The 26,756-nt window shown below is 43.5% G+C and overlaps 1 protein-coding gene across 1 annotated transcript in view; it reads left to right on the top strand.

Annotated features, from left to right (window-relative positions):
* LOC144769651 (IgGFc-binding protein-like) overlaps positions 1 to 26,756 on the top strand; it is a 1,105,637-nt gene that overhangs the window by 82,053 nt on the left and 996,828 nt on the right. The window contains exons 7-9 of the mRNA XM_078653826.1: positions 2,702 to 3,281; positions 8,214 to 8,413; positions 13,245 to 13,372. Of these exons, the coding sequence (XP_078509952.1) occupies positions 2,702 to 3,281; positions 8,214 to 8,413; positions 13,245 to 13,372 (908 nt within the window). The remainder of the gene's footprint in view (positions 1 to 2,701; positions 3,282 to 8,213; positions 8,414 to 13,244; positions 13,373 to 26,756) is intronic.

The raw sequence follows: 26,756 nt of genomic DNA, 5'->3' as shown, positions 1-26,756 counted from the left end.
GATCACAGTGTAATTTCGCTCACAAATATTTCTAAAATAAATGTAAAGATCTTCACAGAGCTGCCCTTTTCACACAATATTTTGGGCAGAGATAATTATAAATGGGACTCTATTATTAATTCAGTAAAATCCTGCACAGGAGCGGAAAAAGCCTGTCCACCTTTCTTATTGAGTGGCGCCATACCAACAGCAGGGGGAGGGGGAACCAGAGGTACAAGCTGAGGCACAGTTTGTAACCACGGCTTCTGTATTTTAATAGACCTTAATAATGAACTCCAGGAAAAAGACCAAGGTTGTGAATTTCAATGGCCCATATTCCACAAATTGAAAAGACTTACATAGACCCTCCTACAGTATCACCCCTTTTGAGGTATCACAGTTAGTGTGTCCCCAATGTACTCACCAGCCTCAAACACAGCCCAGGGTTTCCATGTAGTGTTTGGATAATGGACCAACTGTTCAGCACAAAGCGATCCTCCTCCAGGGGTGCACCCAGGGAGTAAGTACATCTCCCTATAGTGCAAAGCGTCTGGTGGAGTTCACAAGACTATGCTGGAGTCAACTTTTTGTCCATTCAAGTGAACCATCATCTTTACTTGTACCTCTGTGAATGTTTGGTAGTCGGTCTCACATCCCCTTGTGTAAAATCTGCACAGTCCTAAATGAGATTCTTTGCTTCCCTGTATGTGGCTGGATTGTGCTTGTGCACAAATGTTTCCAAGTGTATGACCGGTGTGAATGGTGTCCTCATCATGATGCATTCAGGATCCAAAGCCATTTCTCTGGATCAAAAACCATGGCCACTTTTTAGGTCTGGACTGAAGACAGCTTTAGCTGAGTTACCAGCCTCATGGTTTCCCAAAAACATCATACAAAAATACGTGCATATACAGGGGCTCTCAAACAACACTCTTTCACCATTGGTCTATCTGCATGTCACTCAAACGTTACTCCCTCCCAACCCAGATGAAGGTAGAGAACAATAGACGAGGCCACACCATCCATTTGATGCATTCACTTTGAGTGACTGCATTTTTCCCTTGCACATGCACACATACACCTAATAATAGTTCCCAAAAGTAGAAATTGTTAGACACTTGCACTTCCCATTGTCTGATAGTATCTATGTAAATTTAATTAGGGTTACTACAGCTACTTTCATACCTCTCCTGAAATTTATTTAAAATTAGTGTTCATTCCGCAACATAAACCAACATTGGTATATGTAGCAAATCACATGTATATGTATTTCTCCAACTGAAAATTAGCACGGTGTTATAGAAGCTAAAGTGTATATGCAGGTTCTTTAGGTCCAAGCCCCCCCAACCCCACAGGGGGGTTGTGATTTGCATATGGCTGGGTCTGAACTGGGGTGGCGTAGTGGGCAAAAGAACAATGGATTTACCCAGATCTTTTGACTGGGGGAGAATGTTTGCATTGTTAGCATTCCGTCCATCATTTGTTTGCTGTAACAGTCTTGTTAAAAGGGGACATGCAGTGTCTAAAAGACTAAAAGTTTGAAAGTTTGAAAGACTTAGGAGCTTGTTTACAAGCTCCTTTGCATTGCTGGTGTGACATTCTGACAGTGAAGTGTGCAGACCCATATATATGAGGGCACACAAAGCCACTTTGCGCGGCTTTTCATGGCCTCAGAGATATGGTGTAATTCACTCAACACCCATTTGTTTGGACGCTGCCCCCGATTATGTAAATTTGGAGCAGCGCCAAAACCTTAAGCCTTCCCAGAGCAGGAGTAACGAGGTGAAATGTTTTCATTTCTTCTCGTTTTTTTCCCTCTTTCAATGTGTTCTGTATTTTGTAACATATACAACGAGGAAAAAGCCACCATGGATTGTTTTTGTGCAGGAAGATGTCCCTTCCTGCACAAAAACTATCTTGCCAACAACACAGACACCCTTGCACAATGGTGCAAGGGTGCCTGGGTTGGCGCTAGGCAACACATTGTGTGCAGGCTGAAAGGACAGGAATGCACAGTATCTTGTAAATACGGTGCATTCCTGACCTTTCAAATTGGCATAGGGCAAAGCAGAAAAAAAAGACTTGTGGTGCTGCTCTACACCAGTTCATTGTAAATGAGTCCCCAAGTGATTCTGGGCAACTCAATTGATCTTCTTGTGCCTAAAATTGTAAATATGTATACTTTAATACAATGCAATCCTAAATGTGTAGTTCTGATATGTAAAATATCCACTGAGGTTCCCAATCCTGAATTGTGCTCTGCAGCTCCCAAGCTAGGTTTGCACTATGGAAATATCAGTACATGCACACATTTACATCACTGAACTGAAGCTAACTTGATATCTGCATTTCAGGGGGTTGAGTACTTGATTTGCTGGCATACCACAAAGTGTTAGTAGATCCTTGTGGATCTCTGCACTGGACTTGCATGAAGCACGCACTTGGAGGGCAGATGACCTAGCACACAAACAGCAGGTAGCTCTTGAAACAGTAGGGAACATAGAAGGATCATGAAGGGGAAAGGAAAAACACCGTTTGGGTTCTCATAAACAGGTTTTTTCTTTCTTTTTCTATGACTTAATATTCTACAAAGTTGATAGTCCCAGTCTAAGTGTTAAATCTAGACCTCGGATAGCTATGCAGGCTCAAATGGTCTATCTTCTTTGATCAGCAAACACAACTGATGATAATTTTAGTGAGGGTTTTGCTTATTATCTTGCAGGTAAATGGAGTCCTTTACACCCTTCCTTTCAGTCTGCCTGACGGGATACTTCAAATCTACCAGAAAGGCATTAGAATCATTGTCGATACAGACTTCGGCCTGAATGTGGCATATGACTTGGTCTACCATGTAACAGTGACTGTCCCAGGCAACTATATGAACCAAACATGTGGCTTGTGCGGCAGATACAACGAGGATAAGAACAGTAAATTTCTGCTCCCAGACAACAAGCTGGCGTCTGATGCCACCACCTTTGCCTCTGGCTGGGCACTCCAGCTTCCTGGGATAACCTGTACCAATGGCTGTGGAACGTCTGGCAGTGCCTGCCAAGACTGTGATCAGAAAAGCAAGGACGTCTACAAACAGTTACAGTTCTGTGGTATCTTGGTACAGGTTGGTGGCCCCTTCTCAGCCTGCTATTCAAAGGTCAATGCGAATCTTCACTTTGCTCGCTGTATCTTTGATCTTTGTCAGGCAAATGGAGACCGCAGAATCCTGTGTCAGAGTATTCAGAGCTATGCGCTGGAATGCGAGGAGATGGGGGCCGCCATCAAGCCATGGAGGGACCAAGCCATCTGCCGTAAGTATTGTAAAGATTTCTGAATTTCTTCCTAACATGTACTGTCCCTGTCTAAACAATTATCAATGGATCAAAAGAAAGAACTAATGTTCTGGAACTAGATATAGCCATCAGAAACATCAGGAACTCAGAGCGTGATGCGCATTGTGATGTGGAGATTAGTGGAAAGAGATGAGTTATGAGGATGTGCCTCATTGGCTGAACACCTAGCTTTACATTTTTTGTGACTTATTTGTCTAGAACAATGATGCTGAACATGTGCCATGAAGACAGAAACTTATAGGGTCTATTTGAATAACAATACTTCGCACATTTACTTCTTGCACTTGTCATGAATCAGGGAGTCAATAGGAGTCAAGGCCAAAACAGGACAATATGTAACACTTATTCTTGAAATGAAGGAACAACAAACAACTTAAGTAATGTCCTTAACCACATCGCTGCGGCGACTATTCCGCCGCAGCTCTAAGGGGGCGGAGCGGCTGCGCGGCGGCCGCATGCTGGTGACGGAACCGCTCCGTCATCAGCCGCGGTTGGGCTGTGCTCATGACGGAGCTGTTCCGTCATGGCCCCGCCCGCTCAATAGAACGCCCAGCGCAGGTGACGGAGCGGTTCCGTCATCAGCATAGAAAGGGCTAAAAGAAGGGCTCATGGATGTTTGTTGAATCCTTCAGGCACATGAAGATGATTTTGGATCACATAAACTGTTGTCTAAACCAAACCCACTGGTGGGCCGCTCCACTACAATAGCACATGAGCAGGAAGTGAATATGCTGCAATATTGATTGCTCAGACCAACTCAAGAGCACTTCTCACCAGATACACAAGAAAACGTTGACTAATTTGGTCTAAATTACCAAGCACAAAATGCACATAAGTGTCTCTGACCAAGAAAGAGAGCACACATACCCTCACTAGAAGTTCCCATAAGCCTTGTGGGAAGGACTCATTTAACTGACAGACATTCAGCAAGCTGTTGTTAGTCAGGAAAAAGAAACAAGAGTAATTTACCAAAGTTGTCCAAAACCTTAAACGGCCAGACGAGTATTATTGTGACTGTTTTTTGGTAGGCAATAAACAGTAAATACAAGTCATTAGAACAAATTCGCTTCATAGGTCATATACTTTGCCCTTGTCATGGTTATGTCAATGCTGCACGCCTAGCATTCTAATTCACTGACTCTGTTCATTAGTAGAAATAGATCCACAATGTCATGGTTTCTTGTAATTTCAAGACTCTATTTTCTGAGTTTGCATTTTTTTTTAAACTCTTTTTATTGGTACGTATACGATGACTTGTACATACAGGGAGCAGCATATTCTAGCATCATTCCATTTTTACACATTTCTAAGCTCTCTTATACATGTTATGACTTACAACAATCTTGAATAGTAATGACTATGTTACTCCTCAGTGTCTGCCCTAGAAGCCTTAGTATGTCTGCCAGGCCCCCCAATTGTGCTCCCTTTTATTGGGGCACCCTCAACTCGTGTATATCATGTGTTCTGCTTGACAGCACCAGTCTAAATCATTTTCCAATTCTTGTACTGTCTGGATGGAGGTCGCCCCCCATTTCCAGCAAGTCTACTTCTCCTGCAGTCATCAGCAGGAACGAATTTGCACATTTATTATACAACAATGTAGTCATTATGATTCAGTTCTGGGCCAATACATATTATTTTGAATATTTCACTGGGTAATAGCAAATGGTTTTTCTCCTAATAGTCCACCCCTCCATCATCCTACGTAAAAAAAAGCTAAAGGAATGATAAGAAATGTTTCCTCCTTTGAAGCACTTTTATCACTTAGGGCCTGATTTAGATTTCGGTGGCTGGTCACTCCATCACAAATGTGACGGATATCCCATCCAACATATTACAAGAGCCATTGTATATAATGCACTTGCAATGCAGTGGACGGGATGTCAGTCACGTTTGTGACAGAGTAACCCATCTGCTGAACTGCAACTCAGACCCGTATCCATCTGACCTGACATTAATGAACATATTTCTCCAAATATTTTGATTAACAGTAGGAACAATATATCTCTCTCAATTGTTCAGGCAATGTATTCATGACTAGGTGCTTCTTTAACTGTGCTGAGGTCTTTACAAAAAATGTACAATTTAACCCACCCAGGTTTAGTATTTTTGATTCGCTCTTGGGGCACTCAGTGCAAGCTCCCATGTTCATGCGTATGGCATGGGGAGAGTGAAAATTCCTCTCCCCTGGCAAAGCTTTGCCCTCTAGGAACACATAGTTCTGGTAAAACTCTATCAACTGCCACATAGCGGAGCTATTTCTCACACGCAGCTCACGAAAATTACACAAGCGAGTAATTGCACCCCACTTGCGCTATTTACGGGTGCTAGCATGTCTCCTGTTGAGATTTCTCAATGCAGGGACTTGCAGCAGGGTGTGGGGTTCACGGGCAGCAGGGATCAGCTCCTGTGCCCATTCCAGCACTCAGCTCAGTTTATCCAAAGATGTCTCACGGTCAGCCCTTCTCAATAGGGGGAGGTGGTGCACCTCTGTGAGAGAGATGTCACAAACGAGGGAAGAAGCGCCACACCAAGAGAGCTGCCTTGCGAAACGTGGGGAGATACCACACAGGATGCAGATATCCCAATGTGGGAGGCCTCTCCAGCAGTGCGTGCCGTACCAGCCCGTGGCACCCTCCGAACCACCGGAGCTCCCCCTTGGCACCCTCCAACCACATGAACTCCCCCGTGTCACCCTCCAACCACCGGAGCTCCCCCTTGGCACCCTCCAACCACTGGAGCTCCCCCTTGGCACCCTCCAACCACCGGAGCTCCCCCTTGGCACCCTCCAACCACCGGATCTCCCCCTTGGCACCCTCCAACCACCGGAGCTCCCTGGTGGCACCCTCCGACTGCCAGAGCACCCCGTGGCACCTCTGACCACTGGAGCTCACCTGTGGCACCCTCCGACCAGCCAAGCTCCGATGTGGCACCCGCTGGCCACCGGAACTCCCACGTGACATCCTCTGACCACCTGACCTCCCCCTGGCAACCTCCGACCACCGGAGCTCCGCCGTGGCCCTCTCTGACAACTGGAGCTCCCCCTTGGCACCCTCCAACCGCCGGAGCTCCCCCGTAGGATTGCAGGTTGTTAAGAAAATTGGGAACTTGTAGTGGTGCTGCATCACCGATCTCTCTTTGATGGACTGCAGTGGCCTACTATGATCCCAGGCATTTATGCAATTTTGATTACAAATTAAGCATTGCCGCCTGCTGCTAAAATGAAACACAGGGGTGACTGACAGTAGCATTTATGAGTATACAAAGAAATTGGGTGGGGGGGGATGTGTAACGGCCAGAACTGCCGACCTTGTTTAGCAAGTGCAGGCTGGATCCGTAATAATACAGTGCTCTTTGTAAGCAGGTTAATGATGGCATGGAGTCCTCTGGCACTTTTATGTTGCAAGTCCTCCCCACACTTTTAAACTGTGTAAAAGTCCACAACTATTTTCAGATCTTTCTGGAACGCCCACTCTTTCTTCTCTTTCCAATCTCCTCGAGTCACGACTCTCCGTTGCCTCTACTTTTTCCTTCCTTTCCGCTTCATGTAAGGGAGGGTGGAACACATTCATATTATGTCCACATTTGGCAGTAGTCCTGCCAGACCGGGCCACAACCTCATTCTACTATTATTTTTGGCAAGAAATGGAAAGTTTCCAAACTAGGACACAACGCAAGTTAATGTAATCATTAACTTACACACAAAGGCCAGCAGAGGGTGCTCTCGTCGTCATACTGCCCTCCCAAGGCGCTTGAAGGGAGCTTCAGCTGTGGGCCTGCAGGGGAAGAAGCTTTCCATTCTGGCACTGGGTGCTCCACAGCTGACACGTGTATCCCCCACAGCACTCTTACATAAACATTCTGCACAGAAACCTCCAAGATATAGCGAGTTAATGTACCTCCCCTCAGGGCTTTCCAGCACGACCTCCTCTCGTAGTCTGTGTGTCTGGCATGCTCCTATGCAGGGAGCCTGAACAGTGCTTATGCTTCAGCCTCAGGGGGGCATGAGTCCTGCTCGTGTTGCCCCTCTAGAGGGCACATAGAATGCTGATGGTCTCTCTGTAGAGACAATGACAGCGCTCTATAGGGTGGTGAGTAGTGCTGATATTGGGGCAGAAATCAGAAGTGTAACTAAAAACATGCATTTGCAAAGCAATAGGTCTCGCATTTGCGAAAGTTTAAGCTATTGGCATTGTAAATGATAATGTCTTTTATCTATCTAACAAATAAATACAAGGCATTGTCATTTACAATGCCAATAGCTCAAAGTCTCGCAAATGCGAGACCTATTGCATTGCAAATGCTTGTTAAGAGTAGGCAGTGGTCTGTGGGACTACTGCCTGCTCTTAATTGATGTTGGGCCCACATTCACAAAGGGGAAGGGGTCACTTGGGGACCCCTTCCAGTTTGTTAATGAGTTACCATGAAGTTGGTGGTAATTGTGATTGTTTTGTGACCAAAGTCCCGGTCACAAAACATTCCCACATACCAGTGTGACTCACTATTAGGAATGGACATCCTTGGCATGCCACCTCTTAATAGGGACTCGCATATAGGGCGTTGTACATTTAAAAATGCTTTTTTCAGGTTGCAAACATCCCGATTCTGTGAATCCGACCCATAGATATTTTCTGTTGCTCACTTTGTATATCAGGATCCATCGAATTCCACTACAAGCCACAAGATGTGCCTCCACTGAGCCCAACTTGTGCTGATAGCTTTGTAACATTCTCTATAGCTCTGCTGTGTCAACAGAATTCATAAAACAGCTTTTCATGACCCCACAGCCTCGCCTGTCTTCAGAAACGTTTTCTCTATGACGAAAACTATAAAAGGAAAGTATGGAACACAAATATGCTAAGGTAATTCAATTTTCTTTTCCCATTGCAGCCATCACCTGCCCGGCTAACAGCCGCTACATGCTCCGTGCTGATGTCTGTTCTACCTCATGCGCCTACCTGACGGATACAGCAGAGTGCCCACCCAATCCCTTGGAGGGATGCCAGTGCAACGATGGCTTTTTCTCAGAGGGCGTGGAATGCGTACCCTTAAATAACTGTGGCTGCATCTATAAAGGAATATACTTAAAGGTAGGTCTTACTTTCTTTATGGAAACATACCAAATAAGCTTTCAGAATCAGTTGTGTCTTATGTGAGAGTACCCCAATCACAGTGAGCTTTACCTACTTACTACAGCCTCTTGGATTCAGTAATCTCCCAACCCTCCTACATTTTGGGACCCGTTCTACTGCTGCCTCGTTGTATGTGAGATCCCTGCAGTCTGCTCCACTATGTGGTCTATTGTTCCATCCTTCTTCACCCAGCAGTGGTCTACAGCCCCTTGATGGCCTGCGGTACTGCAGTTGTTGTGCAAAAGTGTCTTTGGGTGATTCGACTGACCTGCACTGTAACAACTCTATGTACTTCGTGAAAATCCATTCTAAATTGCACGTTCAGTGCTTTTACTCAAGTTGTAGGACTTGGAAGAAAATATGGTTTCTTAATTGGTCTACAGGGCAGACTGAAAGGGATGTTGGGGGTGTGGACAGTATTGCATCCCATTGAAGATAACCTTCAGTTCTCTAGACCTTCAACATGAAGGCCCTGGAAGAAATCTCGATTGCTTCTATTAGATTCCTCCATTGTATGAATCTACGTATAGTAAGATATGGCGCTGGTGGAGTTAGCAAACGCAATTACAGTGTAATAAAGCAATACTTCTTTAAAATATACCCCATAGCCAACCCAAGAAAGACCGCATTGCGTAACGTGGGACCTCCCTGTGGATGGGATCAGTTTATAACAGCTCGCGCAGCAGCAGAAGGTGCCTTGGCAGCAGCGGGGAGAAGGGAGGCCTGCACTTGCTGGAGCGATAATTTCTGCCATTTGGCGGTGCGCGCTCCCGCAATTAGATCGCCTCACGTGCATGCGTTGCCATTGATGGCAATGCAACGCAAGCACGTTTTTGGCCCAAAAAGCAAGCCGATTACATGAGGTCCCCTCCTATGCAACACATGCGCGTTGCGTAGACGAGACCTCAAAGGGACTGGTCATTCATAGAGTAAGAAGAAAAGTTATGGTAAAGAAAGAAAGCCATCCGGCACAGCTTGAAAGAATAGGCCACATAATGCTGCACACTCAAGGCTGCTCCACAGCCTGGACAGTCATACATGTCCCCCTTCATGAGACGAAAACAGTGAAAATGAAAGACAATTTAACAAAACACAAACCAAAAAAATAACAAAGGAAATGCAGCTTTGTAAAGAGCTTCCATTCTTACTTTCTCTGCGGTGAAGGACAGGAGGAAAACACAGCAATTGTTTGGAAATTCTATATCTTAGACAGAGGAATAATGGTGTCTCTATCTATTGTAAACACCGCATATATGAATAGTCTTTACTTAAAGGAGGTTCCAACTTTTAAATCAATGTCTAAATGATGATCAAACAGAATGTAAGATGTACATCCCGTATTGTGTTATAGTGGCATTTATATAATTCTTTATACCCCTCCCACGGCTCTGAAATGGTTTGTGGGCTGTTAGCAACTCCATGAGACACTGAAACATTACAGACAGCATGGACATTGCCATGCATCTTGGGTTAAGACTGTCATGCTGCTTATTACCAAGTCATCACACAATGTGTAAATCCTCGGACATGCAGTTTCAAAGCCAATACCTTATGGCATATATCACAGATCCTAGTGCAATATATGTATATGTAGTGTCAGTGATTGAGCATGCTGTTGCTCTAGAGAATGATGCAACCAGTAATGCAGGAAGGAGTCTATATGTAATGTGTGATGATCCTTTCAGAAGCGGCTATGCTCTGCGCCGGGCTGGTAGGCACTCAGGAGATTGGGAAAGTCGTTAAATGCTACTTGATTGGCACGATCTTCGCTGTGGTCAGGCCAGAACCACTGTGAGGGCATATTTAAAAAAAAATTATTGCATTAAAGTACAAAATAATCATTATCAGAGTGGAACAGTCAGAAGAGTTTAATAAACTGCACTTTTGTATCAGATTTATTTATGAGATTGGCTTTCTTGGAATTCATGAGATCTAATTAATGTGGCAATGGCAGGGTGTTTGTTAAACGCAATGTTCACCTCAAAGGATTCTAGGCGTTAGTCAGAGATTAAGCTTATGGTTGTGTTATTGATCTGAAAGCAAAGTGTATCTCCTTTCTAAACATCCTAAGGAAGATTTCATGGGAAAGGTGATTGGCAGAATATTCCAGGTTTTCATTGCAGCGATTGAGAAAGCTGTATGCTTGTATCCGGACGTATATGATACAGAGTCCATCATTCCAATGTTGTCTACTTTTCAGTGCTTACAGCTGCTCTATGATGGACCTTCGTGCCCGGCTGTACATGGCACTGATCAGCAGATACTACCATTTCCGGTTCATTTGGTGCTCTGGGGGCAGTCGTGGGGTGAACGTTGCACATTGTAGACAGTATACAGAAACCTTATTCTTTATCTCTTGATAGGATAGAATTTACACGTTTAGCCAGGCCCTCTTGCGGCTTTATGCAGGGCTTCACCATCCTTCTAAGCTGCAATCGTTTTTATCCTTGCGGGAAGTGAGGTCTGTAGTTTAGTAGTTTGAACACACAAAGAAGTACCAACTTAACATTTCTCTTTGGGAGGTCTGTGGATGATATGTGGAGCTGTAATGCTCAGAATGTTCTTTCATGAGAGCACGTTTTGTGTTTTACTTGTAGGAAGTCTCAACCCATGCTGTTGACAGTCTAATCTGTAATTTATGGGGCTATTCTGGTTGAGAAAAGCCAGTGAAGTGCTTCTAAGTCAGCAGAGATACCATCCCACAGATTTAAGTGTAGGATTGTCTCACTTCTGCCTTTTTGAATTCTTTGGATCCGAAACATAACTGAAAGCAAGACTCCATGGTACAGACCACCTTCATAATCAAGAGGTGATATGATAACAGAGGTAGTCTTCTAGATTTTTCATAGCAATCCCAGATGTGCAAAGACATGTTGTACCATCTGCATAGTGGGATGGAACTTTTTTCCACTTGGTTTATTTGCGTGATCAAGTAGAAGTTCGGCTGTAGGTTAATTTCCATGTTTCTCACTTCTGTTGAGATAGTTGCTATTATCCATGTTCCTGGTGCCAGGTTGCCAAAGGGTCAAAGCTCTTGCAGTCACCATATTTCAGCATCTCTGTTTTGGATGTACTGAGTTTGAGATGGTTTCTTAACATCCATTGGTCAGAGGTTCGGACGCAGTCATTCAGTTGTGCATTATCAAGATTGCTTGGATGTTCCTGTTTCCAGATGATCCGAGTGTCATCTGCTTACTTGTAGCAAGTGAAGTTTAAGGTTTCATCAGTACGAGTGGCCCAAGGTATGCATTAAAGAGGAGAGAACAAATGTTCAATCCATGAAGTATACCTATTCTAATGGTGTAAGAACAGGAAATAAATGAAGGTCTTCAGATGATGCTTGACCTGTTAGTAGACAGGGACTAATGCAGCCTGATATTTTTCCATTGTTGCCGTTTTCTTTTAGTCTCTCTTTGACGGACAATGACAATGGATGGATCTAGAAGAAAGAGTGCTTCCACTGCATTTTTAGATACTGTCATTATTAGATCATTCCAGATGGAAATCAGTGTTGATTATATACCTCTCATTGGCTGTTGGTTTGACAGTATGTCATTTTCTTCAAGGAATTTGATGTTCTGATAGAAGGCTGCTCCTTCTGTCAATTTTTAAAGTAAAGGACTAATATCTTTATTGCTGATTTTGCAGCCATGGTAAAAGTACACGGTGGGCAGCTCCAATGGACTTCACTAGGTCTAGGAATTTCAATAGGAAGAGTTGCTTAAAGGATGCAAGTGCAGGATGGTGTTTTCGGTGTGATACTTTTTTTCTTGGGTCTATATCTTTTGTGTGATATCTTGCTGGCAAAAAAGAGTTCCAGTAATCTGCCATTGGGTAACAAAAATCACATGACTGAGGAGTTGTTGCAGAGGTATGCTCACGTTTTTAGAATTCTGTGTGAGTATTGTGCAGCTCTACTAAGACACTTAGCAAAATAGATCCATTTCATAGTGAGCTGTTTTTGCTTTCTTGAGGATAGACTTGTAGATCCTGTTGAGTCTGTAAATAATATCTGAGAGTTCTTTTTTTAAATTTGTTTAATTGGAGATCAAGTTGTCAAATGCTTTGTTAAGGCAATTACTCAATCGCTTGACGTTTGTTATTTGTTCTGGAATCAAGAGCACATCCAGTAAAAAGAAAGGGCTCGATTTTCAGTTTGTACGATTGTTTATGTGTGGTAGGAAACAGCTATCTGGTTGCAATGGGTTTTGATGGGGTGCTTTTGATGAAAAAGATGGGATGGATTTGTTTGGTTTGACGTGATGATTCCATGAGGTGCGAAGATGACATCTAAGGTGTGTCCTCTAAGGTTATGGCACCATGAACAAGCAGAAGGAGTTATGAACGTCTACATTTATTGTGATGGTCCTTGACTGTGATTCAATCAGATGTCTATGTCACCAATCTTGTCAGGTTAATGAGTTTAGTGGAAATGTAAAATATGGCATCTGTTCCTGCTCCATTTTTGGAGGTGGTTTGCATATTAGAAGGAATGTGCCTGAGAGAGTAGAGATAGCTGTACATGTTCCAAGTAAGGTTTCACAGCCTGCTTGGTGAAATTCTTCAGTTTTGGAGGTTAAAAGTGTTTTACAAATTAAAAATAAAGCACCAGGCGCCATTTCAGTTTTGACTTTTCAAACACTTGGAGGGGAGAAGGTATTTTATTGAGCTGGCCGGGGTGTTGCATTGGTTTATTCAGGTGTCTGATTACATGGTGACTGTATAAACTAAGTTATTTTCTTTTTCTGTACATTTGTAGTCCGTCTCTCAATGCCTTATTTTTCCACAGGCGGGTCAAGAATACCTTCTGGAGGGATGTCAAGAGAAATGCACTTGCTCCTCCTCGACTGGAGTTTTTTGCGTGCCCTACAACTGCTCCGTTAACGACAATTGTGAAGTCCGAGATGGAGCACGTGGGTGCTTCAATGCAGGTACGACTACATTGACATTCTTCTGTTTGTTCTAATCGATGTTCGGTAACATGTGGTTAGGAGTCCTTTTTACTTATTCATTAGTGGAAGGTGGGGTTGTGGAGATTTACGCTGGGCATGGGCAGGGACCACCACATCAAAGGTCCCATACTTGCTAGGTTTAGAATTCTGGGTAAAGAATGGGTAGCTGAATGCCACACCCTATGTCTAGTACATGTTGCACAATGCTGCATGGCATGCATTCAATGTTTTTAACCTCACAGTATTCATACCAATAAATAATAATATCTAAAATGTAATGAAATAACGTATTAAAACCAATAAATGATACTAGATTTAATGCCATCACTTTGATGGTTTAAAGGGTAATGTGATAAGTAATCTCATCTGTAAGAATATTTATCCCATTTGTAAACACTTAGGATGAGGTCATGATCATATCATTTAGTGTACAAGTTATGATTTAAATGAATGTTACGGATTGCAAATCCAATCATGTTTGTTAATATCAAGGTTTTTTTAATCTTAATTTAAAGCTATAACTGTACTTTAACAGTGTTTAAGTGATACGTTTGTATATATATATATATATATATATATATATATATATATATATTTGTATATATATATAATATATATACATATATATGTTGCCTACTGGCTCTCGCCGGTTTGTAGTCATAGTTAGGACCTAGTCTCCATATGAAAAGTATTTTTTGATTTGCCTATATCTTTGGTACCAGTTGATGAATCTTCTTGAACTTTTCCCCCAAATGTACCCTGGTAATTTTTGCTGTGAATGGAAAGTTTCGGGTTGATCCGTCAAACAGGGGCCGAGAAAAAGGGGGGCCAAAAAAACCTGTTTCCAATGTTAATTCTCATAGGAATTTTAGACATGACTACTATCCAACTGCTGAACAGATTTACACCAAATTTGGCAGAAAGGTAGATATTGGTCGATAGAAAGTGCCTTTTACCTATTTGGTGTAAAGCCATTCAGTAGCTGGGGAGATATAAAAAAAAATGCAATTTGTATGTATAGGAACATGAAGGCTTCGCTAACCCTCCCGATTTTGTGCTGACATCTGATTGGCTGCCAACACTTCCAACCCAGAAGTGTTGGCAGCCATCTTGGGTTGTCCCACAAAAGACGTTAAAAAAAAGAGAAGGGGTCAAGGCTGGAATACACTGCACCCTAAGCCCAAGAGGGCAAAAAAAGTGTCTTCAAAAAACATTTCCGCCAAGACAAAAAAAAAAAGCACAGGCTCCCACTCTTCTTTACAAATGGGCCCCCAGGTGGCCAGGCCATGGGGCATGCAGGCATACAAGGAGAGGGCGCTCTGACCCCCTCCCCAGAGACCATCTCTTCCACAGGACGACATGAAAAAAATTGCTGTGCAGACTTCCCCGGCGGTACACAGACATAATTTCGACCTCAAAAATATCGAGATACAAAAATATGGAGTTAATAATATAGACTAGACAAAATATCGACCAGACATAATATCGACTACAAAAATATCGATTACTATCGATATTAATAGCCAAAATATCGAATCAAAAATATAGACTAGACATAATATCGAGTAGATAGAATATAGAAAACAAAAATATGTACAATTAGGTAAGTGTTTTATAATTTGTAATAATTGTGTAATATAAATCTGTAGCGGGTTGTGGGTTTATAGGGGAATAGGGTGGGAAGTAGTTTAAATATAATTAAATAAATATGTAATATAATAGTAATTGTTAATTAATTAATAATTGTTAATTAATTAAAATATAATTGGTAATTAATAATAATTGAATAATTGATCAATCATTATTTTTTACTATATTATTTTTTGTAGCGGGTTGTGGGTTTATAGGGGAATAGGGTGGGAAGTAATTTAATTTTAATTAATTAAATATGTAAATTAATAATAATTGTTAATTAATTATTATTTGGTAAATAATTAAAATATAATTGGTAATTAATTATAAATATTTATAGAATAAATAAATAATATATAGTAAATTAATTTCTGTAGTGGGTTGTGAGTTTATTGGAGGATAGGGTGGGAAGTAATTTAATAATAACTAAATAAATATGTTAATTAATTAAATTTGTTAATTAATTAATAATTGACCATTAAATAAAATTTACTTCGTAAATAAAAGTAATTGGTATTGGAAATTAAATTTAATTGGTAATAATATTTCTAATATTTATATTTATTTATGTTTTTTTTCCTTTTGCTACTGTTGCACTTACTGGAGTTGGAATAGTAATTTTAACCCCTACGCTATCCAATGCTTTCCCTACTGTTGCACCCACTGGAGTGGGAATAGTCATTTTAACCCCTACGCTATCCAGCGCTTTCCCTACTGTTGCACCCACTGGAGTGGGAATAGTAATTTTTACCCCTACGCTATCCAGCGCTTTCCCTACTGTTGCACCCACTGGAGTAGGAATAGTAATTTTTACCCCTACGCTATCCAGCGCTTTCCCTACTGTTGCACCCACTGGAGTGGGAATAGTAATTTTTACTCCTACGCTATCCAGCGCTTTCCCTACTGTTGCACCCACTGGAGTTGGAATAGTAATTTTAACCCGTACGCTATCCAACGCTTTCCCTACTGTTGCACCCACTGGAGTGGGAATAGTAATTTTAACCCCTACGCTATCCAGCGCTTTCCCTACTGTTGCACCCACTGGAGTGGGAATAGTAATTTTAACCCCTACGCTATCCAGCGCTTTCCCTACTGTTGCACCCACTGGAGTGGGAATAGTAATTTTAACCCGTACGCTATCCAACGCTTTCCCTACTGTTGCACCCACTGGAGTGGGAATAGTAATTTTAACCCGTATGCTATCCAACGCTTTCCCTACTGTTGCACCCACTGGAGTGGGAATACTAATTTTAACCCCTACGCTATCCAGCGCTTTCCCTACTGTTGCACCCACTGGAGTGGGAATAGTAATTTTAACCCCTACGCTATCCAGCGCTTTCCCTACTGTTGCACCCACTGGAGTTGGAATAGTAATTTTAACCCGTACGCTATCCAACGCTTTCCCTACTGTTGCACCCGCTGGAGTGGGAATAGTCATTTTAACCCCTACGCTATCCAGCGCTTTCCCTACTGTTGCACCCACTGGAGTGGGAATAGTAATTTTAACCCCTACGCTATCCAACCCTTTCCCTACTGGTGCACTCGCTGGAGTGGGAATAGTAATTTTAACCCCTACGCTATCCAGCGCTTTCCCTACTGTTGCACCCACTGGAGTTGGAATAGTAATTTTAACCCGTACGCTATCCAACGCTTTCCCTACTGTTGCACCCGCTGGCGTGGGAATAGTAATTTTAACCCCTACGCTATCCAGCGCTTTCCCTACTGTTGCACCCACTGGAGTGGGAATAGTAATTTTAACCCCTACGCTATCCAACCCTTTCCCTACTGTTGCACTCGCTGGAGTGGGAATAGTAATTTTTACCCCTACGCTATCCAACACTTTTGCTACTGTTGAACTCACTATAGTTGTAACAATAAATTTTAACCATTTTCTATGCTACGCTAAAAAATGTTATATATGTTTATTTAATAATATGTTTTTTTTTATATATATATATATATATATATATATATATATATATATATATATATATATATATATATATATATATATATATATGTATTATTTTTGGTGATATAATTTTTTTATTTATATTAATTATTTATTAATATTACATTTATTTAATAATTATTTCTAAGTTTATATTAAATATATTTATATATATATATTATTTTTAACTTAATTTTAAGACATTTAAAAAATCGATATTTTGACAGTCTATATTTTTGTAAGTCGATATTTTGGTACTTACCTGTTTGAAGATAGGCTGTCGATATTTTGTCCCTCGATATTTTTGACTCGATAATTTTGTATGTCGATTTTTTTGAGGTCGATATTCTGTCAGTGATCCTTCCCCGGCCCCAGGGACCACCACCTACCGGGGCTAAATTAAAGGTATGGCGCTGACCCCCAGGGGAGCACCACTTCATTGGGTCAAAATTAACATTAACACTGGGAGGAGGGCTGTGCAGCCCCTCTCTGGGCCATAAATATCCCCAGGGACCACCACCTCCCCGGGCCAGCATGTCTACTTCCAAGTAGGGGGCCACAGTCCCCTTCTGGAGCCAATGATGGCCTTGGGTACTGCCACCACCTTGGGCAGGCTCATACTGTGTCCCGGGCTGCCCACCCCTGGGACATAGCTGTTTGCTGTGGCTTGAAAGGAGCTGAAACCTCCCCCTCCAAGCTACAGCAAACACTCCGCTTTCAGCAAGCAAGAACAGTGAAAATACTCTTGCTTGCTGGAAGCCGAGCATTTGTCAGTTTCCATGCCGGCTGTCAAGCAAGCAGGGAGACAGGCAAATTGCTTTCACACACACAGGGAGATGCATGTTTAGCGGCTCCCTGTGTGCGAAAGCAGTGCCGACTCCTGCACGAGGCAGGGAGCCGGCAGAGACCTCGGGGGCCTTGAGGCCCACCCCTGGGTCCTGGTGAAAAGCCGAAAAAAGCTAAATAAAGGTTAGAAATGAGCAGAAAGACGCAGAATAAATGTCAGAAAGCGGCAAAATAAAGGTGAGAAATTAGCAGAAAGAGGTGGAATAAAGTTAAAAAAGTAGCAGCCAGATGCAGAATGAAGGTGAAAAACGAGCAGAAAGAGGCAAAATAAAGGTCAGAAACTAGAGGAAAGAGGCAGGATACAGGCCAGAAACTAGCCGAAAAGGCAGAATAAAGGTCAGAAATGAGCAGCAAGAGGCAGAATAGAGGTCAGCAACTAGCAGAAAGAGGCAGAATGAAGGTCAAAAACAAGCAGAAAGATGGAAAATCAAAGACAGAAACGAGCAGCAAGAGGCAAGGTCAGAAACAAGCAGGTCAAATAAAGGTCAGAAAGAGGCAAGATAAAGGTGAGAAATTAGCAGAAAGAGGTACAAATAAAGGTAAAAAATGAGAAGCATGAGGCAAAATAAAGGTGAAAAATGAGCAGAAAGATGAAGAATAAAGGTCAGAAACGAGCAGAAAGAGGCAGCACAGAGGTCAGAAATTAGCAGAAAAAGGCAGAATAAACATCAGAAAGAGGCAAGATAAAGGTTAGAAACGAGCTTTCTGAGAATTGCAGAGACCTCTTCGGAGGCCCCGCCCCCTTTCTCAACCACTCTGCAGAGGGGCCTCCTGGTGTACTACTGGTTGGAAGATGAACTCCTATTGGCTGCTTGGGTTACTGAATTCTGCAAACTTCATGAGCGGAGCACAATTTTACACCCAGCACTGACAGAAAAACAAAAGTTACAGAGACATTATACTTAGGAAATAGAATTAAAAAAAAAACCTTAGAAGTACACAGAAAAAAACAAGTGTTACAGAGAAGTTTTAGTTTGCCTCACATTTCACTTGTACAATACCAGTAAAGTCCAGCAGTTATAGCTCCTTGAACTATAACTTACACCCATGCAATGCTCTCCTCATGACCTCACATATTACATCACTCATGACATGGTCAGTGACATCACTAATAACATTATCCACAGAGGTGCTCAAACACACCCAGGCACACCCCGATACAACCTCTCCTACACACACTCATACCCACACAACCACTTACAGACAAGTACTCACACATCCACTCACTCATCAATAGAGCCACTCAGATACCCACTCACTCATGCATACAAGGTCCTCACACAACCACTCACTCACCCCTAAAGTGACTCATTTAACCGGTCACTTATCCATACATCCACTCATACATCCACTCACTCACCCATGCAGCCTCTCAACACAGCCACTCACTCACCCATATAAGCACTCCCACACTCTCACACAACCACTTACATACCCATTGACAAAAAGAGCCAGGTCCAACAGTGGGAAGTTTACCAGTAGTTACCAGGGGTCATGTGCACAGTCCTAGAGCCAACATAAAAATGAGTTCAGCAACAGAAGGCAAAAATGGTGGTGTGACCTTGCAAATTTACAACACATACATACTGTATGAGGTGGCTTGCATTGCAACAAATGTGCTCGGAAATGCTTCACATATCCCACATTGGACAGATCCATATACTTTGGAGACAACAACAGTGTTTCACACAAGCCGCAGTCAGAATGATCATTCTTAAGTGCTCTCAAGGCAACTGAGTAGCGAGAAAATTAAAGTACTCCCACTTTAATTTACATGCTCTGATGACAGAAAGCAAGCAAAGCAAATGAGCTGAACCATCCATAACTGAGCTCCCCCTGTCTCTTCCATCCAAACATCTATCTATACATACCTTCCTCCTTCCATCCACGATTTCACCTTTACATTCTTGTATGCATTCATTTTTTCATCCATCATTGAATCTTTCTCCATTCCATCAATTGATCCACACTACCGTCCATTCTTCTGCCGTCCGTCTGGCCACTGTGCCATTTATCCTTTCACTCATCCATTCATTCTTTCCCTCCATCCATCCATCCATCCATTCATCCATCCATCTCTTTACTCTGTCAACCTTTCACCTGTTCATCCACCTGTGTATCCATCCCTTTAAGTTTCCATCCTTTCACCTTTCCATCCACCTATCTATCCCTTTACTCAGCCATCCTTTCATCTGCCCATCCTCTGATCCATTGACCCATCCATCCATCCATTTACACTGGAATCTTTTCACCGTTCCAATCACCTATCTATCCATCCATCCACCCACCCATCCATCCATCCATTTACTTGGCCATCCTTCCACCTGTCCACCCAGCTATCATTTCAGCATTCCTTCCTTCTTTCTCTTTTCTATATACCCATCTTCTTTTTGTCCTTGCTCCTCTACTGATGCAGTTCTCGTTCATAGAGGCTAATTACGGTTTTGTTCGGAAAAGATCCGCATTGGATTCGGTTTTGCAGAATCCGATTCAGGACCCTTGTTTCCGAACGAATCGTACACATTTCCCAAAAAACGGTTATGATGCCTGGAAACTATTCGAGCAGTCTTAATAGGTTCCAAAAGGCATTTCGACAGTCTGAGTCTTTCAGAGCTGATTCGAACAGCTCTATGGACAAGATTTCCAGATGAGACATTACAATGACCGATTTGGACAGCCGTTCCGATTCAGTCGGCCTGACACAAAACGGCTGTCGGAATCTGTCTTTGTGGGCCCGTTGCGGGCACCGATTCACCTGGAGGCGTACGAATGGGGCCCATGGGAGTACCCCAGGGACTCCTCTTCCCAACCATGCACAATATGGCAGGCACAATGGGGTGCCTGCCACAGGGTGCAAGGTTTTCCCAACCACCCATTTTTCAATGGGAGCCTGTGTTCTATTTCTGTACACTGGCTTCCATTGAAGTCAATGCGAGCCCGACAGAACGATGTTGGGAAGCATCGTAATCGGTCGTCCAGATTTGCGGGACCTGATTCGTTCAGAAAGGAGTCCGAGCCCAATTTGTTCGTGTTAGACGTGGCACCTTGGCGTGGGTCTCCCTTCCATTTTTTGCTGGTGCCCATGTGTTTCTGCTGGTGTTAGATGCTTTGGGCACTGTACCACTGCTGTCCAGTGCCAAAGTGCAAGTGTTCCCTATTGTAAAATTGATATATGGATTAGTGACTCCAAGATTGGCTAGTTTAGTTTACCTGTCAGACCCTAGTACAGTGCACTAGGAGTGCCCAGGTCTTGTAAACCAAATGCTGCTGGTAGGCTTGCAGCACTGGTTGTGCTACCCACATAAGCAGCCTGTAAAAGTGTGTCTAAGGTCTGCCATTGCAGAGCCTGTATGCAGTCTGGTACTGCCATGATGTCTGGGCAGGTGCACCCACTTGCCAATCCCCAAACATTCCCTTTTCTTCATGTCAGACACCCCTGTTGTAAGCATAAGGGCAGAGTGCAATGTAAGTATAAGGTAGGACAAGCCCTGATGTGGGTGGCGTGTCCTAATACAGCCATTTTCGTTTTTCACTATTGCATGGCTTCCTATTCCCCAAAGGCCAGAATGGGCAGTTTGATTATTACATTTTAGAATCCTAACTGACTCAGGGAACATGGTAGAAATTCGAGTTTAGTATGCTTGAACTCAGAAGGATGAAATACATCCTCTAGTGAAGTTGATTTTAACATTCTGTGTTTGTAAATACCGCTTTTAGAAAGTAGATATTTTCTTGTCTAACTATCCAAGCCTGCCTCTGTTAGGTTGTGTATTCCTTGTATGGAGTTTGAGTGACAGGGGCTGGGGGATTCCAGGAGACAGGGCGAGTCAACCCAGTGGTGAATAGAGAGATCTGCATCTAGACGGGAGGGAGGAGTTACACCTGGGACCCGAATAGGGCTGTGCCTTCCCTCCACAATGCTGGCTCCACCTCCTGTGTTGCGTATGATGTCTCTGCCCTGCACTGTGAAAGGAAAGAAAGAGTAATGTGAAGAGTGCTCAAGGACTGACCAGAACTGGTTTGGAGTAGGCAAAGGCCTCTCTGCCTTCAGAGAAGAAAGAGAAACTGTGTATAAAAGCGGGGTCCCAAACTCCAGAGAATTAGATCACTTTTGGACAACAAGAAGAAACCTTTGCTGAGGAGTGGAACCAAGAGAGACTGAAGAGAGACTATCCCCAAGCTGTAGAGCTGCTTGGGGGATTGGCCTGCAGGGGTTGCCTGACTGTCAACGAAAGGAGAGAGGAACTCATTCACAGAAACCATTCCGGTTGCTGTGCAGAGCGGCAGTGATAGTAGGACGACCCCTCCCCCCTCCCGCTCTCCCTCCAAGTCAGACTCCAGTCCTCCCCAGGCATCGGAGGTGAATGCCGGATCAGGGTGAGAACGGAGATATGTGGCAATGTGAAAACTTTATATGTGAAACCTGGCACCTCACTGAATTGCATTTTCTTTAGGGGGCTCCCTCGTTGTTTGGGCTTATGTCCTGGTAGTTATCTAAGACTCCTTTCTGAGATTAAAATAGCCACAACTGGATTTCTGCTCACAGGCAATAGAAAGAAGTCCTCCCTGCATCTTGCACAGATCTCTCTAAACAGCGACAGCAATTTAACCTAGACAAAGGACTGCCATTATGTGATCCCTTCACTTAACTATAATGAGAAAAAAAAAGAAAAAGGGTCTTCATTCTGAAACTACTCGTCTCCTTCATAGTGATCTCAAAACGGCCGTAGTATATAAGCATTGAAAAAGGACTGCCACTCTGAGACTCCTTTACCAAAATAGAAAAAGGACTACACTCTGAGACTCTTTAACTAAAACCGAAAAAGGACTACACTGACAGCCATTCCTAGTCTTTCAACCTGAAACTGAAAATGGACTACATTACTAGCCCTACGATAACCATCTAACCTTCACAGACTAGTTTACTCCTTTCTCAACCTTATTACGCTCTCCTCGCTGAGTGCAGCTCTCTCTCAGCCTCTGTACCCCCCCGTAAGGGCTGCATCCCTCACCACCCTGTCTCCCATCCCCCCATTAAGGTCAGTGTCTCTCTCAACCCGGTTTAAATGTCCCCTTAAGGGCTACATCTTGATTAGACCTCTGCCCACAGCTCTAACCTCCGACAACTAGTGACTCCTACACTATGGAGCGCCCCGGGAAATACACCTACTCCATCACATACCCTCCTAACCTCACCAAAAAAGCAGCCAAAGGCTTCAAACGCAATTTATTAAAATTTCATCCGGAAACCCCTATCTCTGACCCTAACTTCTCAATGAGAACAACATCATATTCTACACTAAAAAAAGAGTTCTATGGAGAAAAGCCTCCCTCGCTCTCTTTAAAATCTCTAACTTGAAGAAAACGGCACATGGCTTCGCCTTATCTATCCTCCCCTCCATATTCTTCAATGCTGCTGCCACCATCAATATATATCATAGTGATATCATCCTTATCCAATCCTCCAACCACAACCTCAATCTGTTTGATCATATTTTTCCTCTCATTCTGGAGAGAGTCACTCCTACACACCCATCCTCCCCCTCCACTCACTCTGACATCTTCACTTCCCACCCAGCTCTCGTAGTAAGTCACAACTCCCAGATGACCCCATCCACTACAACTTTATCTCTAGACCTCAACGACAACCCACCCAACAACACATTCCACACTACAACCACCCCACTCCATAACATATCCAATTCGTTCACCCTCCCTCCTCACCCTGTGCTTTCTCCTCCTCCCTTCCCCTTCACAGTTACTCCCAGCACCTCCCCTCAGCATAGCAGTCCCACATTTACCCCCTTGGTTCCTAATACTGACTCCACACAAACCACTCACCCTGCTCTTCATATCTCACCATCCCCCCCACCGCTACTCCCAGCGCCTCACGTCAACTTAACAGCCCCATTCTCACCCCCGCGGTTCCCTGCATTGACACCCCGCACCCCCTCCAAACCACTCACCCTACTCTCCAGATCTCAATCTCCCCACTACTCCATTACTTACAGCTCCTCCCATGGGCCCATCAACCCTACTCTTACCCCCATGGTGCCTGACACTGCTGTATCTAAAGAAACTACTTCAATTTCCTCTCCCGCCGTCCACACTTCCAATATCGAAACGATCATGCCGGACACCATACTTGACCTGATACTATCAGGCCTTCAACAAGTCAAATCTGACATCCAGACCCTTCACAACCTTATCTCACAACTAACCAAGTCCACGGGCACTAAACAGGAATACAGCCCGTTACCACACGCCGAGATCTATAGTCGCTTACAACGTCTTCCTGCAACCGCCCAAGTTCATGGATATCCATGCTTGAGCACAGTCCCACGCCCTAATGCCATATCCCCCCCTTCAGGGGATAAAACACTCTATCTGACTTAGATCTAGTGGCCCTCCTCCGATCTTAGGAGCTACAATACCCTACACTCAACATGGGACTTCCAATTAACCCTCAATCAGACTCCCCAATTCACTCTATTCCGATCAACACACACAGATCCTCCCGACTCAATTCTAGAGGCATTGTGGAAAAAAACCTCACTAGAATCCCCCTCACTGTCAAACCCACCACAGTAATCACCCAACCACGTCTAAGCTGCATCCTCCGTAACTGTAGGTCCGCATCCAGACATGCAGCTGCTATAGCTGACCTTCTTATCTCGAACAAACCTGACATTATGATCCTGACAGAAACTTGGCTAAATGAAACTTCTACTCCCATCATGGACATTCTGCTTCACCCTAACTATGACATCACCAGACTAGACAGAACCGACAGACCAGGCGGTGGGATAGCCTGCATACATCAGATCAGCCTAACAGTGACCAACTCCAATGCCCCCGCTATATCATCCTGCGAATACCTATGCTTAAACATCACCAACAACAACACTCAAATATGCTCGCTACACTTATTCTACCATCCTCCTGGAGATAACGTCACTTTCATAGAACACTCCATGGACATTCTTGCATCTAATGACAACCAACATATTAAGCAAATCTTCTTAGGGGATGTCAACTTTCACTGGGACGACCAGAACGACCCTGGGGTAAACAGCCTCAAAGCCTTCCTCTCTGATCTCAATCTCAATCAAATATGCAACAGCCCTATGCACGACAAGGGTGCAACTCTCGACCTAGTTATCTCCAAAGTGGACTATACACAGCTCGACTTGATACTCCCTTGCGACTGGTCTGACCATCACATCATCTTGTTCCAAATCCTAGAAACCTTTAAACGACTCCCCTCACAACCCCTTAGAACTAAGATCTGGAAGAGAAACCTGAAAAACTTCGGATCTGACCTTACAGCTCAAACCCTCCCCGCCCCCCTGAAGACCTGACCGATGTACAAGGGCTGACAAACCACTACTTCCATTCCATGAACAACCTTCTAGACAAAGTGGCCCCATTGCAACTGAGAAGAGCATCCTCAAAGGCCTCAAAACCTTGGTATGATGGGAAACTAAATGTTGACAGACGCTCGCTCAGAGCAATTGAAGGACGCTGGGGAGACACACCCTCAACAGACCTCCTCAAAGTTCTAAGAACTTCCAGAAACGGCTCTTTCAGAAAGATCAGAAAATCCAAAAACGATGTCTTCAGGTCTCAACTAGACCTAGCCAAGAACCATCCCAAAAAGCTATTCGACCTTATCGAAGCCCAAACTAAAAGCCTACCTAATGTCCTCAATGCCAGCCCACCCTCTCTTCCCAACTATGATGAATTCGCTGCCTTCTTTGCCTCTATGACAGAATCCATTAAATCCGATCTACTCAAGGATCTAATATCCATTTCAGACTTGAAAAAGAGCCCATCACTGCCCCTGGTTGGTGTCCTAGTGAATGACCTCCCATTATTTAAACTATAAAACAACGCAACTTGGTCCCACTTCGACACGTACTGTGAAGACTCCATATTAAAAACGATAAACACGTTGAAGTCCTCTAATCACTTCACGGACCTGCTACCCAGCGAACTACCTAAAAGACTTCATTCCCCTCTTACTACCCAGCTGGACCAAGATCATCAACACATCCGTCCTTCAAGGTTGCATTCCAGAAAACTGGACAGGTCTCGCCTATCCTAAGGAAAACCACTGTGGACCCTTCGGACCTAAATAACTATTGTCCGATATCTAACATTCCCATGTTAGCCAAACTCCTGGAAAAATGTATTAACATACAGTTGAATAGTCACATTGATCGATTCAACTTGTTGAACCAATTTCAATCAGGTTTCAGAATAAGTCCCAGCACTGAATCAGCCATGACACATGTATTAGATGGCGCTCTCAAAATCCTAGACCAAATGAAGCCTGTCTTTTAATCCTACTCGACCTATCATCAGCTTTCGACAACGTCAAACACGACAACCTGCTGGATCTCCTGAAACACAGAATGGGAATGTCCGGAAATGTATTTAACTGGTTCGCCTCCTTCCTCCAAAATAGATCCCAAAGATACAAGTTCAACCAATCCCTGTCCAACCCCATGCCAGTCACATTAGGAGTCCCACAAGGCTCCTCCCTATCACCCACCTTGTTCAACCTGTTCATGGAACCTCTGACTGATCTTCTGAGCCTCTCCAAGATACACTTCCACATGTATGCAGACGACACCCAAATTTACATAAAGATACACTCACTAGAGGACATCAAATTGCTCAAAACCACTCTACAAAAAAAACAAACGTGGCTGGCCGAAAACCATCTGAAACTTAACTCACTCAAAACGGAATTCCTCTTAATCGCCCCCCAAGCAAAACTCACACTATGCTGGACTGGATGAAGCACCTAACAGCTCTTAATGGACAAACCCTCATAGTTGACTCAGCGAAGTCTCTAGGGGTAACACTAGACAATAACTTAAAGATGCAGAAACACATTAGCGCCTCAACAAAG

This window comes from Lissotriton helveticus, chromosome 7, assembly GCF_964261635.1.
Source record: "Lissotriton helveticus chromosome 7, aLisHel1.1, whole genome shotgun sequence".
NCBI classification, from domain to species: domain Eukaryota; kingdom Metazoa; phylum Chordata; class Amphibia; order Caudata; family Salamandridae; genus Lissotriton; species Lissotriton helveticus.
Note: the sequence above shows the minus strand (reverse complement) of the source record. Positions and strands in the feature narration are given on the sequence as shown.